Raw genomic sequence first — 14166 nt, forward strand, 5'->3', positions numbered from 1 at the left:
TAAACATAAAATTGGAGCAAAAGTATGGCGAATTTCTACCCTCGTGGGCATATAGCATAGACACAAAACACGAGGGCTTGCATACTGAAGCAGGCTACGTATCCCTTAGGCAGGGATACTTTACATGCTGTACAGCGATCATTTGCACTCTCTGAAGAGCCCTGTGCATGCGAAGAAACTACTTGTTTGCTCCTAATGCTCTGTTTGTGCTTTTAATAATCAACACTTCATAATGTACTATGTACTGACAGAAACTTGCTAAAGAATACTGGAATGTCAACATCGTTTTATATTAATTGTGATAACGGCTGTTCATTATTCAAAAACTACTTGAAAAGTATTCAGTATTTGATTCAATTTGCTTCTGACACTATTCAACTTGAATTCGATTTGGTTTCAAAAATCACTATTCGCACACCCCTAGTATAATCTCATTCATTTAAGAGATGACAGCTCGTAACCGGCAGATTTACCATAGGCCAAGAATCACCAATAAAGGTTTTGGTGTGAATCTCAGCCGGATTCATTTCTTACGGGATAGTCCACAAGTGTACAACAGAAAAAAGTTGTCGCAGTTTCACCCGAAAGGCGAAGCACCAATTGCGATAGCAAATTAGTAGAGAGCTATACTGAGTAAGGATAGTATTTTTATCAGCTGTATAAACTTGGACATGCAGCAGCACCAGCAAGGCGCAGAACTGTTGTAGATGCCGTCGGCGTTTTGCCCGCATTCGCACCGAACGTGCGCGGCGTTTTTATATAAATACGTATTTGATGTCGCAGCTAAACGTCGCCTCCCCTCCCTCCCGTCCCCCACAGCCTTTCGCGCGACGGAAAAAGTTGCGTTTGCTCTCTACATATGGAAAGGAGGAAAGAGACGCTTAATTCTGCAGCCCTTCAGGGAGCACGGCGCAGAACGCGCGCTTGCTCTCCGACGTGCGTTCGCTCCCCGTAAAAGCGCGCGTCCCTCGTGCCCTTTCACTCGCACATACAGCGCCCAGAGCGCGGCGACGATTTCATCGCCGTTGACGTCATACGGAACCTCACGGCGACAGCGACGGCAGAAATCGACTTTGGAGTGTCCATATAATTGCTATCGCAATAAAAAGAAGTGGCATTTGAATGTTCACTAGGAAAAGCAACAGCCTTTGTATACAATTTTATTTCCAGCAATATTGGTAAGCTGTCGTTTCAATGAACTGCATGTCATATGCAGCCCCAAGCCACCCTTACTTGCACAAAGAAAGAAAATACGAGACCTCTGCTATTACTTGTACTAGGCAAAGATACTCCTTCACAGGCTGACTATTGTGATGGTCTATGGGTACAGCGCACGCAGGCGCAGGGACAAGATATTCGCGCGTCCACAAGCATGCTGACAGCAGACCTAAGCACAACACTGAAAGTTTTGCCATTGTCTGAGCACAGTACTATCCAGTCCTTGTTCGCTTGGTACAGAACAGGTAGGGCTGCCCCCTTAAAAGACCTTGGATTTTTTTACTTCTCTATGACAAGCACTGGAAGCTTCTCACTGCCCAACAGGTTGCTGCCGACAAGGACGGTCAGCTGTTCCTCGTAGTGTTCGCCACCATGGCAGGGGTCACCAGCAAATGCAAGCGGTTTCTCCAAAAGGATGTTGCAAACCAACGCAGTTTTGTAGCACTTGAAAATGTACTCCCATGCGAACTACTGCAACAAAGACTGCGGCTTTCCATTGTGATATTGCACGACAGCTGAATCGTCAACAGCACCGCTTTCGCCACACCTATTTTCATTTAGATTCTTGAAATTTCTCAGCGCGAAAGCCTTCGCCTTTTATTTCAAGATGCAACCCTAGATTAGCACCTGCTTGGCATTTAACCACACGAGAAGAGCTTCCTCAAACTTCGGGTGGACACCCTGACTCTCGTTCTTTTTTGTGAGCCCTGGTTAAATTTTCAGCTGCTTCCAAGACCTCCACCTTATTTTTTAGGAAATTTGAAATCCTCTGCTAAGAAATGCCAAATTCTTTGCCAACGTTGGCTTGTGATCGGCTGCTCTCAATTTGCTTGATGACGGTGCTTTCTCTTCCATCGTCAACCTACAGCAGGGCTTTACGTGCTGTGAAGCTATCAGCAGGAATGACAACGGCGAATTCTGTCGATGAAAAGCACGGCACCAAACAGCAGGAAGCTCAGCAGCGACCGTCGAAGCAGCTATGCCCAATGTTGCAGAGCCCACGACAGCACAACACGATCACTCGACCACGCACCAAGCTCACCCGAATGGACCAAACACCACGTGGCAAAACGCAAATGTCTACGGCCACAGTGGATCAGCGTGCGAGAGCGCTGGTTCGAGGTCGCGGGATGATCCAAATGGTGATGATGGTGGCTTCGATTCGTGCTGTTTCAGACCTGGTGTCGCACAAGAAGTCTGGAAAATGGGACGGCGAAGGATTTCAGATGTCCGTATACATTGGTTCTACAGGGTACATGGCAGTGCCGCGAAGGTGTCCGAATAATCAGGTATGTCCGAAAGATTGGGCGTCCGGATGAAAGGGCACAGCAAAGGATGAAAAAGCGAACACTGAGCGCAGTGGGGGATGGAAGACAGCGACAGCGAAGAGAGCGCGAAAAGGAAAGCGGAGGAGGAGGGTGCAGCAAAACCATGAGGCGGAAAGCGAAGGAGGAGGGTATGGCGAAAGCGTGAGAAGAAAAGTTGTCGCAGTTTCACCTGAAAGGCGAAGCATCAATTGCGATAGCAAATTTGTAGAGAGCTATACGGAGTAATGATACTAGCTTTATCAGCTGTATAAACTTGGACATGCAGCAGCACCGGCAACGCGCAGAACTGTTGTCGACCCCGTCGGCGTTTTGCCCGCGTTCGCTCAAAATGCGTGCGGCGTTGGTGACTGTTGCCGGAGCCTCCGATATAAATAGGCACTTGGTGCCGCAGCTAAACGTCGCCTCCCTTCCCTCCCCCTCCCCCCCCCCTCCCCCACGGCCTCTCGCGCGTCGGAAGAAGGCGCGTTTGCTCTACATATCATCATCATCATCATCATCAGCCTATATTTATGTCCACTGCAGGACGAAGGCCTCTCCCTGCGATCTCCAATTACCCCTGTCTTGCGCTAGCGTATTCCAACTTGCGCCTGCGAATTTCCTAACCTCATCATCCCACCTGACTTTCTGCCGTCCTCGACTGCGCTTCCCTTCTCTTGGTATCCATTCTGTAACCCTAATGGTCCACCGGTTATCCATCCTACGCATTACATGGCCTGCCCAGCTCCATTTCTTCCGCTCTACATATATGGTGATTGTAAAGGAGGAAAGAGAACGCCTACTTGTGCAGCCCTTAAGGGAGCACGGCGCAGAACGCGCGTTTGTTCTCCGCTGTGCGTTAACTCCCCGTGAAAGCGCGCGCCCCTCGCACCCTTTCACTCGCACATACAGCGTTCGGCGGCGCGCGGAGACGATTTCAGCTCCATTGACGTCATACGGAACCTCACGGTGACGGCGACGCCGACGGCAGAAATCTGCTTTTGAGTGTCCATATAATTGCTATCGCAATAAAAGTGTAGTGCCACGCAGGACAGGCTCTGTGGTGAAGATGGCTACGAGATGGCGCCAATCTGTTCACCAATGACGCCATTGATAAGGCATGCGGCGAGCGCGACCACCGATACCATCTACGGACACAAAGCGCTGCATGAACCGAGGTGTGTCTGTAGTAGTTGCTGTGAATTGCACCCACGCGTCATTCATGCGCTGCCTCTCGCGATCTCCCAATTAGCGAGGCAGTCGCGCCACACTTCACTCTGTTTGCAACATGCCGCACGAGACAGATTGTGCGCGCCAGCCAACATATCGCGAAATGAAAACACGTATGGAGCTGCGCTTAAGTTTCGAATTGGAGAGTATCGTTATCATCGATGAATAAATTTTTTTATTCGCTGTGAAATGCAAACAGTAAATGAGGTCAATTATTGCCGCTAATATATTATAGTTATTATAATATATTATAATATATTACAATAAATTTATTGCCACTAATAGTGGCTTCTGTGTTGTGCCAAGCTAACAACACTGCAATGAAGAGCAAAAGGAAACTAGAATAGCCGCCTTTCAACTCAGTGTTAAGACGTCCTGCGACTAGAAACTGCCGTTTCACACATGATCGCCATAAAATACCCTATTTTAGCATCAATATTGTAGCAGTGAATCAAAGTACAAAAGCCCACAATTCAATGCCAAGGCAAAATGAATTCACCATAGTGGCATCAGAAGCACACACCTCTGGTGGCGTAACCACTGAGCGAGAGTCATGCAATTATCACAATTATCATAATACAATTGTCATAATGCAAATGAACACATGCTCACAATTTTTTTTTCTACTACTGAGTGATGTTCGTGTCATCCTGCTCATGTTTCGTGGTATCGCAGAGATTGTGGAGTGATCACATAGTGACAAGTCGCTGAAGCGCAGCCACATGTCGCTGCTATTTCACGTGTTTAAAATGAAGTACAGTAAAACACTTTTTTATGATGTACTGGAAATACAAAGCAATAATAATACTGATGATTGTGGCAAGCAAAAGGTGCAATAATCCCACATCATGCGCTGGACACGAACAGTCAGTGATCTTATTACAGTACATAGATGGCAGCGCAAGGCTAAATGCTTTTGTACACTGCCAAAAAATGCAAACAAAGGACTGTGCCACAACCACGAAAGAAACATTTTTTTAAAGATATTAATGCTGTGCATGCACATGTAGACACGTAATGCCTAGCAGATGCAATCCACACTATCTGTGGTTAGGCGAATACCCACGAGGTGCTGATACTGCTCGGTCTCGCGGCCCATACCTATAGACCATCATCAACTACCAACAAGCCCATCTCTCTACAATGGCTAACCATCGAACACAAGTTCTTAATCCCATGCCTTAAATTCTAGATATGGAGAAATGGTAGACTTGCACCCGTGTGTAACAAAGCTTGAACGGAAAAGAAAAAAGCAAGCAAATTCAGTAAGCAAGGAAAGCACAGCGAAACTTTGCGTACCTTGGGGCCAATGCACGACCCTTTCGAGAGCGGCCATTTGGGCATCGTTAGGTGTTCCCGACGCACAAGCTAGCGCCATGAGCTGAACCAAGTCCTCGTCGTCCACCGTGTCAGAAGGAGGGACTTGAGTGTTGAATTCCCGCAACTTGGTAAGAATTCCCTGGGTGTTGGCGACGTCGAAGCGAACAAACGACGTGTGGGGAAAGAAGCGCCCGCCGACAGTCATGTCACCCGCTGCGTTGTCATTCTCTGTTGAGTCACCTGACAAGGAAAGAAGCCAGGTCCGACGGGGTACGCCAGTATGTACAGCATGATCTTACAGCATGATCTCTGCGAAAGGGAATGCCTAGCCTGACCATTATGTAATACCATTCACAGAATACCAAGTTACTGGAGACAATGCAAGCAGCCACGTTGGTAGTGCCATCTTGTGGCACAGAGTTTAACCATAAGATCCAGAGCTGTTATTGCAATGACTGACCATATTCTGCTTTTGCTGGCATAAAGCATCGGCAGCAACAATCATTAACATGCAGCTTTCTTTTTTTCTTCAAGAACAACAACATAATACAAAAACGTGTGCTTGAACAAAACGCCACAGGATGTCGCTACCAGCATTGCTACTGCCGTCCATGTGCACAGTAACCTGGTATTACGTAAAAGGCAATACGTTTACAGAAAAGCTAAAGCATTAGCATTATGCCATCAGTTACATCCGATTTCTGGTATGAGGGCTTTTATATTTTCAAGTGTCATGTGTAGATGCCCACCTAAGTAGCCTAACTCACCGAACTTATTAATTTATTGACACCTCGAATGCCCATGGTACAGGGTATTACTATGTAAAGAAGGTGGATTTGTTAGTTTGCTGAAAGGGCCCGTTACCAGGTTTGGGCATTGCAAACAGACAAGCACACTGGATACATCACTGGCTGACAATTGTGTCAGTAAAGCGTCAAACCAGAGCATGGTGCAAAAAGCTGAAATTTCAGAACGAAAGCCAGTGTGCTCTTCCTCTTGAGGGAGCCATTTTCTGCTGGAGAGCCAAGGTCACACACTGCCCGATGTGCATTATTAAGAGCGCTATTGCTAGTTTATCTCCGAATCTTTCATAAAAAAGTTCTACTCTTGGCAATCTGCCAACACCTTGAAAGGCTACTTATTAGTGCACAGCACGTTCAATTTCAAAGATCGTTCAGCAATTCTCGCGTTTGTAGGCTTGACGAGACGCATCAGCATAGAAACGACAGGGTGGTTGCTAATGAATCGTCTTGGACTGCTTGGCTCAAGACATCAGAAATGTCTTTTAAGATTTTGATTTCCGTACATTAAACTAAAGCTATTGAAGAGGTATGCATCGTAGCATCCAGCAATATGCATGCCTTTAACGTACCTAAGGCACTGAACGCTATTCTAACACTGTCTATTGACAAGGTCAATGGACATAAATGTCATTTGAACAAATGCACCACATTTTACCCACTATTCAAAAGACATAGGAATGATGCGCAGACAGTGAAGCACGTCTCCGTGTGTGTGTGTGTATCATCCCTAGAAATTTTGTTCCTTGTATGTATCGCTGACAAGACATGAACCACATACTGACAAACATTAAATTCACTGTGCATTCTTGTTGATGGCTCGCAATCTAGAAAGTTGCTCAATTCTTTCTGCTGGCACAAGAACACACTCTTCACAAATGAAGTTCTTCTTGAACCAACCTTGTTGCGATCCTTGTTGCACTGTCGGGGGCCTCCGCTCAGTTCCTGGGATATACCTTGAGCCACCTGTAAATTTTGAAAACCAAATCTAACGCTCCATTTCAGATACCCCGCACATCATCTGTTTTCAAATGCTGCCAGGAAAACAGCAGGAAAACAGAACAACCACACAGGTAAAAAACAAAAAGTAAGACAGCAGAATTTTATTCAAGAGGATGCTTGCCGCATACAGTGTTACGATGGGGTGCGTTTATTTAAAAGATGAATTGAACAAAAGGGGCCACGCCGACACCGAGCCGCTACACAAAGACAAGCGCACTTCGTTCTAGTCTTCTTCCGTCCTTGCCATAGCTTTAGCGTAACACTCCTCCCATCACAGACGAAGCCCGCTGGGCAAGTAACTGTTACGTCCACTCGTTATATATATTTCATTGTTCAACACAAACCACTAGAAAACTAAAAAGTTGCTACCTCAATGACCAACTTTATTGGGATTTGTCTACATAGAGTCGATCCCCGATACATAAAACATGAAATAAGTTAGATATATAAATAATTCAAAACACAATATGCCTACCTCAAGCTTATTTGAAACTTCCACATATTTTGGACAGTTTTACAAGATCAAGATAAAATGGGAATTCAATGATTTGCTTCTCAAAGGTCATGTAGAATGCACAAAAATTTGCATAATTTTTGCACATAAATGTAGAATGCACAAAAATTTGCATAATTTTTGCGCATGAATGTTGGCAGTCGCTAGTGCAACACTAGCCTAAAGCCTACATCACCTGCCCATGAGATTGCGGAGCACTTCGCACTTGTCTAAGTGATAGTTGTGCATTTTATTCAGGATAAGGTAAAAAAGGACACAGCAAGGAAGCAAACCAGCTTGTATGAATATGAGCCATGCTACCATCAGTGTACTTGTACTGAAAATCGCATGTGAACATGCTAGGCCGTGTGTCTTTTACAGTATGCGGTTAGACGGCTGATCACCAACGTAAGCAATGAGTAGACCAGGCAGACTGTTGTGTCAGGTTTCGATTACAGAACCAACTGTGTACTTTCCCTTCCTGTTGGAACAGGCATCATCGCTTCTCATCTGGAAGTCTCTAATTGCATGCTGCTCAGTGCTTCGGCACCTTGTAGCCCCTTCGCTCTCGGCCTTTCCTCTCCAGCCACGGCGTCGGTGACTTCATACACTACACAGACGCTGTCAGACTCGAAAGTGGCTTTCAGCTTGCAGAACATCGTAAGTCCATTCCTACTCACATGCAACCCTGAGACCACAAATTAAATGTGCTGAGCGTGGACTGCGGGCCCATAAATGGAGCAGCGATTTCGTTAAATCCAAACTGTAGCTAAAAATCCATACAAGTAGATGTTGGGGTCGGATTCGTCTTGGCCCCTCGCGGAACCCCAAGATGCCGTTCGCAGAAAGCCCTGGTCTACAAGAAGACTAACATGGCAGCGCAGACATCTCCAGTTTTGCATCCCACGCCGAGAGCCACTAAGTAACAAGATCGAGTATCATCCCAATTTTCCTGTGGAACGTGCAACATACCAGTATGCCTTTCACATTTTTAAAGTGGCACTCTGCTCTAATTGATAACAAGCAGCCACACTTTACATGAGCCATCCACATTCGCAGCAAGCAAAACTGAGACATGCACCCTGCTCACTTTTTCCTCATGGCATGCACTGCCCTTAAGGTTCATGTTGTGTTTGACAGCATCTGCCGAAACAATGCCATTTCGAATTCGTTGGCATTAGATATTTCCGACAGTACGAGAACTGATCACGTACACTCTTTAGGAGTAGTGCAATGTTTGATGTATTAAATGTGGCGGTGAACAGGAGTTCGAAACACGCTTAGTACAGCACAGCAATCTCGCAGCAAGGTTTAAAAAAAGAGGAACGGCGTTATGGGAAGCAAACCTAGTGCGTATTGTTTCCAGTACAGTATAGTAGCCGCCAGTAATTTTTTTTGTTACTGAGATACAATTAGGTAATTGTACTTAATTATCTAACTCGAGAAGTACTGTTCTAATTATAAGATGACAAGTGTTAATGAGAAAGTTGTAGAGCAACATAAAAAACTCCCGATAGAGCTTTCTGTTGCTCAATACGTGCTACATAAATGTGTTTTTCCGAGTACAAAAGAAGCCCGCGAATACACGCAGAATTGCCGCACGACTGGCCGCTCGAGGCACTTTGCGTGTATTCGCGGGCTTCTTTCATGCTCGGAAAAACAATTTTACGTAGCACGTATTGAGCAACAGAAAGCTCTATCGGGAGTTTTTCATGTTGCTCTACAACTTTCTCATTGACACTTTGATAATTACGACAGTACTTCTCGAGTTAGATAATTAATTACAATTACCTAATTAAATCTCAGTAACAAAAAATTTACTGGCGGCTACTCCACTGTACTGGAAACAATACGCACTAGGTTTGGTTCGCGTAACGCCATTCCTCTTTTTTTAAATCGTGCTGCGCGATAGCTGGGACAACCTGTACAACTATTGCATGGAATTTCCAAGGGGATGTTACAACTGTCTGATATAGAGAATAATTTAATTACAGCATACAATTGCTTGCCATATGTTTTACATCCTCCTCCTCTCGTCATCGTCACCCATCATGCGCCTCTTTCTTCCCTCTTTCTTTCCCTCTTCCCCTTCCCCCAACGCCGAGTAGCTGGCTAGAGGAATTTACCTCATGCAGTTTTACTGAAGCTTTACTGAATTTACCTCAGGCTGACCTCTTTGCATTTCGCATCATTAAACTTCTCTCTCTCTCTAATTTGATATACAGTAGTGTTGGGCGAAAATATCCGCCAAATACACTAGGCTGATTGACGCCACTGGCTGTTAAGAAGGTTAGCCATTCTCACGAAGGAACACAAGGTGTGCTCATGGGCTTGATGTCTGTGTGCTCATGAGCACATGAACAACAATCACATCACGTCCGAGCACCCCTGAACACACGCATACAAAAGCAAAATGGGGAGCGGAAGCCAAAAGCCGTACAACTACTGCTAGACTGCTGTGACTTCTTGCACGGGCGACATGGTGGTGATGATAACCAAGTTGCGATTTTTTTTTTACCAAGGTAGAAGTTGGTCGCCACAAAGTAACAATCAAAAATTGTGGCGGCTTTTTTTTATTTATGGATCAGTTTCTTTACGAAAAACTAAGCTAATACGAACAGATTAGTTGGTGTGACCTCCACTCATGGAGGTACCTAAATGAGGTTACGCAGGTGGTCGTTACTACTGCTGAGCTACACTAGAAGCTGGCACTTGCCATCATGGTTGCTCTACTGTGAAAACAAGATTTGATTTTTCAATTTCTTGTACTTGTAGGAAAAAAGAAGCACATATTGGCCATGGCAGCACACACGTTCTTATGCATATTTAAGTTGCATCTGTTGTATAGACATACCAATAAAAATTTCGGGAAACTGCATCTCACACACCGGAAAGTACGGTACTTGGATTTGCCTACACTTTATCCCCCTGGCTTCAAATGACTCAGTGACTTTGCGCATTGATCATTTTCAACAAAATACAGCAGAACCTCGTTCATACATACTGGAAAAAGAAGGGAGCAAAAATGACCTAACCGGGAAAACGTATGACCCGAAGTCACTAAAAATTTGCCAGCCTCAACTTGAGTTCCCTTCTAGATAATACGAAGCTTTGCACAAGTCGTTGCAGCACAAGATGCCGACATTGCCGAGCAGTGCGAGACTCGCATTGTCGTTTTTTTATTGCGTAGTCTTTTAAGACGGCGAGAGTAAAGTGAAACGAAATTGAGCTGGTGGGCCATGCAGGAATACGATGTTGCTAGCAGGAAACATGAGCTCACTTCACACCGCCTGCAGCAGGTAATGGCTGTGCGTTTTGGTTAACGCATACTAAAAGCGTGCAGTAGGCTACTGATGGCACTCGCCACATGTTCTGTGCTACAGGTAGGTATAGATGCTTATCGCGTCAGGGTTGGTGGTGATAGCTGTGACTGCGACGCCAGACGACCCGTAAGGGGATTTTCTGGTACCGGAAGAGGAAACCTGAGTGCGCCACGGCATTTTCATGCGACATGGACGGGCAAGTACTGTGGGAAAGCTGCCATGGCAGGCGCCTACTGCTCTCGATTGCGCATGCGTCGAAACGTTTCTTGTTCAGATGGGATATAGCGTCTGAAAAACGTATCGTACGATCGCAGTTAAGTGATGTACTCAATGTCGGTGCCGAAAGATAATGTTTTCCGGGAACATACTCTGGCAAAAATAAGCGTAACTGTATTGGGTCTTTTTTCATGTTCTCGATTACGATCGTAGGCATCAGGAAATCGTACGAAACAGGATTATATCGAGGTTCTGCCGTAGTGCATTATAAATACAATTCTCAAGTTCACAGGCACTAATTCCTTGCTGTGTTTAGAAAACTGACTGCTTGGAAATAAGGAGAGATAAAAGTGTGATAAATAATTTCACAAGAACATTTGAAGCCACAAGCACACATATTAAACAAATTCATGTACAAACTGATATGCTACAAGCCGCAGACATATTGAACAACACAAGAAAGAACATGTTTAATTCCTTTGTGCCAGTTGCATTTCGGGTATTTGTGCGGTTAAGCTTTACACAGGGACCGCGTGACATCACCACTAACGTTGTGCTTGGAAGGCATTAAGATAAACTCAGCAATGCCACATTAACCATGGTGTCAAGAAGGTTTGATACCGGCCACGACAGCCGCAGTCCGATGGGAGCAGATGCAAAAAACGCTCATGTGCCACGCATTGGGAGCACATTAATGAACTCCAAGTGGTTAAAGTTAACCTGGAGCCCCTTCGCTACCGTGTGCCTCATAATCATATCGTTATGTTGGCACGTAAAACCCCAAAATTTATTTATGCTGTGTTTAGAAAACTGACTGCTTGGAAATAAAGAGAGATAAAAGTGTGATAAATAATTTCACAAGAACATTTGAAGCCACAAGCACACATATTAAACAAATTCATGTACAAACTGATATGCTACAAGCCACAGACATATTGAACAACACAAGAAAGAACATGTTTAATTCCTTTGTGCCAGTTGCATTTCGGGTATTTGTGCGGTTAACCTTTACACAGGGACCACGTGACATCACCACTAATGTTGTGCTTGGAAGGCATTAAGATAAACTCAGCAATGCCACATTAACCATGGTGTCAAGAAGGTTTGATACCGGCCACGACAGCCGCAGTCCGATGGGAGCAGATGCAAAAAACGCTCATGTGCCACGCATTCGGAGCACATTAATGAACTCCAAGTGGTTAAAGTTAACCTGGAGCCCCTTCGCTACCGTGTGCCTCATAATCATATCGTTATGTTGGCACGTAAAACCCAAAACTTTATTTATTTAAATTTTTTTAAACGTTGGGTGGCTACAAGCGGCTTGCGAATTTATTGCGCAGTTCGCGCGTTGCCGTTACGCAGTGCGATGTGCTTTTTGACACTCGGGCATGAGTAACGGAGGTTCTGTGGATCGAGCGCACCTCATTTTCGCCGTTTTAACCACTTGGTTAGCGCGGGACCACGGAAAATTTGTCAGTGGCTCGCGGAACCCCAGGGTTCCGCGGAACCCGCTTTGAGAACCCATGGTCTACGCAAACCACCATTCCCGTGGTAGCTAATGATCGCAGTGGCAGAGTTAACTCCGATGATTTTTGAAGAAACTACGTATGCACTCACTAGAATGTGGCTTCCATTACTGGGAATAAAAACAGCAACCTCGTAGACTGCTGCCTGGAAACCATTGCGACTGAGCCACCAAAGCAGATGGAAGTGCTCACCGGTGAAGGGATCCTGATATGTACTAGGAACGGCGTTCCCAATGACCATGCCTTTTGTGTTTTGAATGATGAAGTTTGCAATCTGGTCGAGGTAATACTGGCTCAGATTGTTGCGGTGTATGAAGTTTTGGGCTGCGTGCCACGGATCCTCGGTCACGTTGTACGGTAGCTTCATCTTCCCGCCAGTGTCCAAGTCCACATCAAAGACATAGTCATACTCCTGCGTGTAAAGGACAGTGTCAAAGAGACCAAAGTTACCGAATGATAGCAGTCTATGATGTACACAACCAATTTTCGAATGTTCATGGTATGAATAGAATGAAAGTGGCCTTAACAATGATAAGTGCGAGCAGTTTCCAACAAATGTAATGATAAGATTTAAGAAAAGTGAAGCTTAAATTTTAAGTGCACACACAATACACTCGAAACTCATTGTAACGAAGTTGAAGAGGAAGCTGAAATTACTTCTCTATATCCATTACTGCCATATACACAATGGGATGACCAACTTAAGACATGCAAAGAATAAGACGGCTTTGCGGCCTGCCCAACCACTACGTGGCCATGCAAGCGATCTAATTTTAATAAAACAACCTCAACTTAACCAGTAACTGAACAGCAACTTCACCAACCTGGTTTTAAGAGCGTTTATCTCTGAACACACCTGCGCAAGCAAAAGAAACTGGACCACTGACCTTTCCTTCGTAAGTGATCTTGCCAACGGGAGTGTCCGAGTTTGGCGCGCCCACCACGTCCCCAATTTTCTGCCACACATTATCGGCTGCGACCCACTGGTATGCCGACACCACATTACCATCTCGTATCAACTTTGTCAGGCCATCTCTCTTGCCTGCCAAAACACGAAAAAAAAAAACATGTCAACTTAGTGTTCGATACTAAAGAAGACAAGGTCATCGTACATGGTTGTTCAAAAGATTAGATAGTCAAATGTTGATTATATGTATCTATTCCGTCTTTCATGTTAATTCATCACTTAATTGGGATCTTTATCTTATCGCTTTTCACGAGCAAATACCATAATGCCCATTGGGTTTCCTTAGCCACCCTGCAATGTAGGAGACGCTTGTTGTATGCTTCAGAAGTCTCGGCAGCCATGCATCTGTCTTGGATGACTCTCTTCCGCTAAGGCCCCCAAAACAATGCTGTGCTCCTGGCGTGCACAATACAAATCACGCATTTGGCCGAGACGGGCCTTGCGAGCTTCGACCGTTTTTGGGCAGTGGCTGGCCCGTGTTTAACACATGTCAACACTGTCATTGGTCTGCCGAAAGCTCGCTTGCAGTTTCTTTCCTCTCTTAAGCATCAACAGCTGTATTTCAATGTGGCGGCATATTGCCATTACGAATCCCTCAGGGCAATTGCTAGTCTGGCGTCTTCAGCGTGCCAGGCAGCAGCCGGCTAAATCTGATACATCACGGCGACAGCACCAGAATTGCCAAAGGTTCGCCCCCTCTATAGTTTGGCATGTTGAATGTGGCCCGCAGCAACGCAGTGATCAGCTGTTGCCGCAGCGCTTGCGCA

At 45.3% G+C, this 14166-nt stretch overlaps 1 protein-coding gene across 2 annotated transcripts in view; it reads right to left on the reverse strand.

Moving 5' to 3' along the window:
* Window positions 1-14166, reverse strand: part of LOC119433130 (phospholipase A-2-activating protein) — a 71544-nt gene that overhangs the window by 7225 nt on the left and 50153 nt on the right. For both annotated transcript variants that reach the window (XM_049659167.1, XM_037700266.2), the window contains exons 6-9: window positions 13320-13474; window positions 12625-12844; window positions 6773-6838; window positions 5052-5312 (exon numbers count right to left, since the gene is read on the reverse strand). In XM_049659167.1, the coding sequence (XP_049515124.1) occupies window positions 5052-5312; window positions 6773-6838; window positions 12625-12844; window positions 13320-13474 (702 nt within the window). The remainder of the gene's footprint in view (window positions 1-5051; window positions 5313-6772; window positions 6839-12624; window positions 12845-13319; window positions 13475-14166) is intronic.

This window comes from Dermacentor silvarum, chromosome 11, assembly GCF_013339745.2.
Source record: "Dermacentor silvarum isolate Dsil-2018 chromosome 11, BIME_Dsil_1.4, whole genome shotgun sequence".
Taxonomy (NCBI): Eukaryota; Metazoa; Arthropoda; class Arachnida; order Ixodida; family Ixodidae; genus Dermacentor; species Dermacentor silvarum.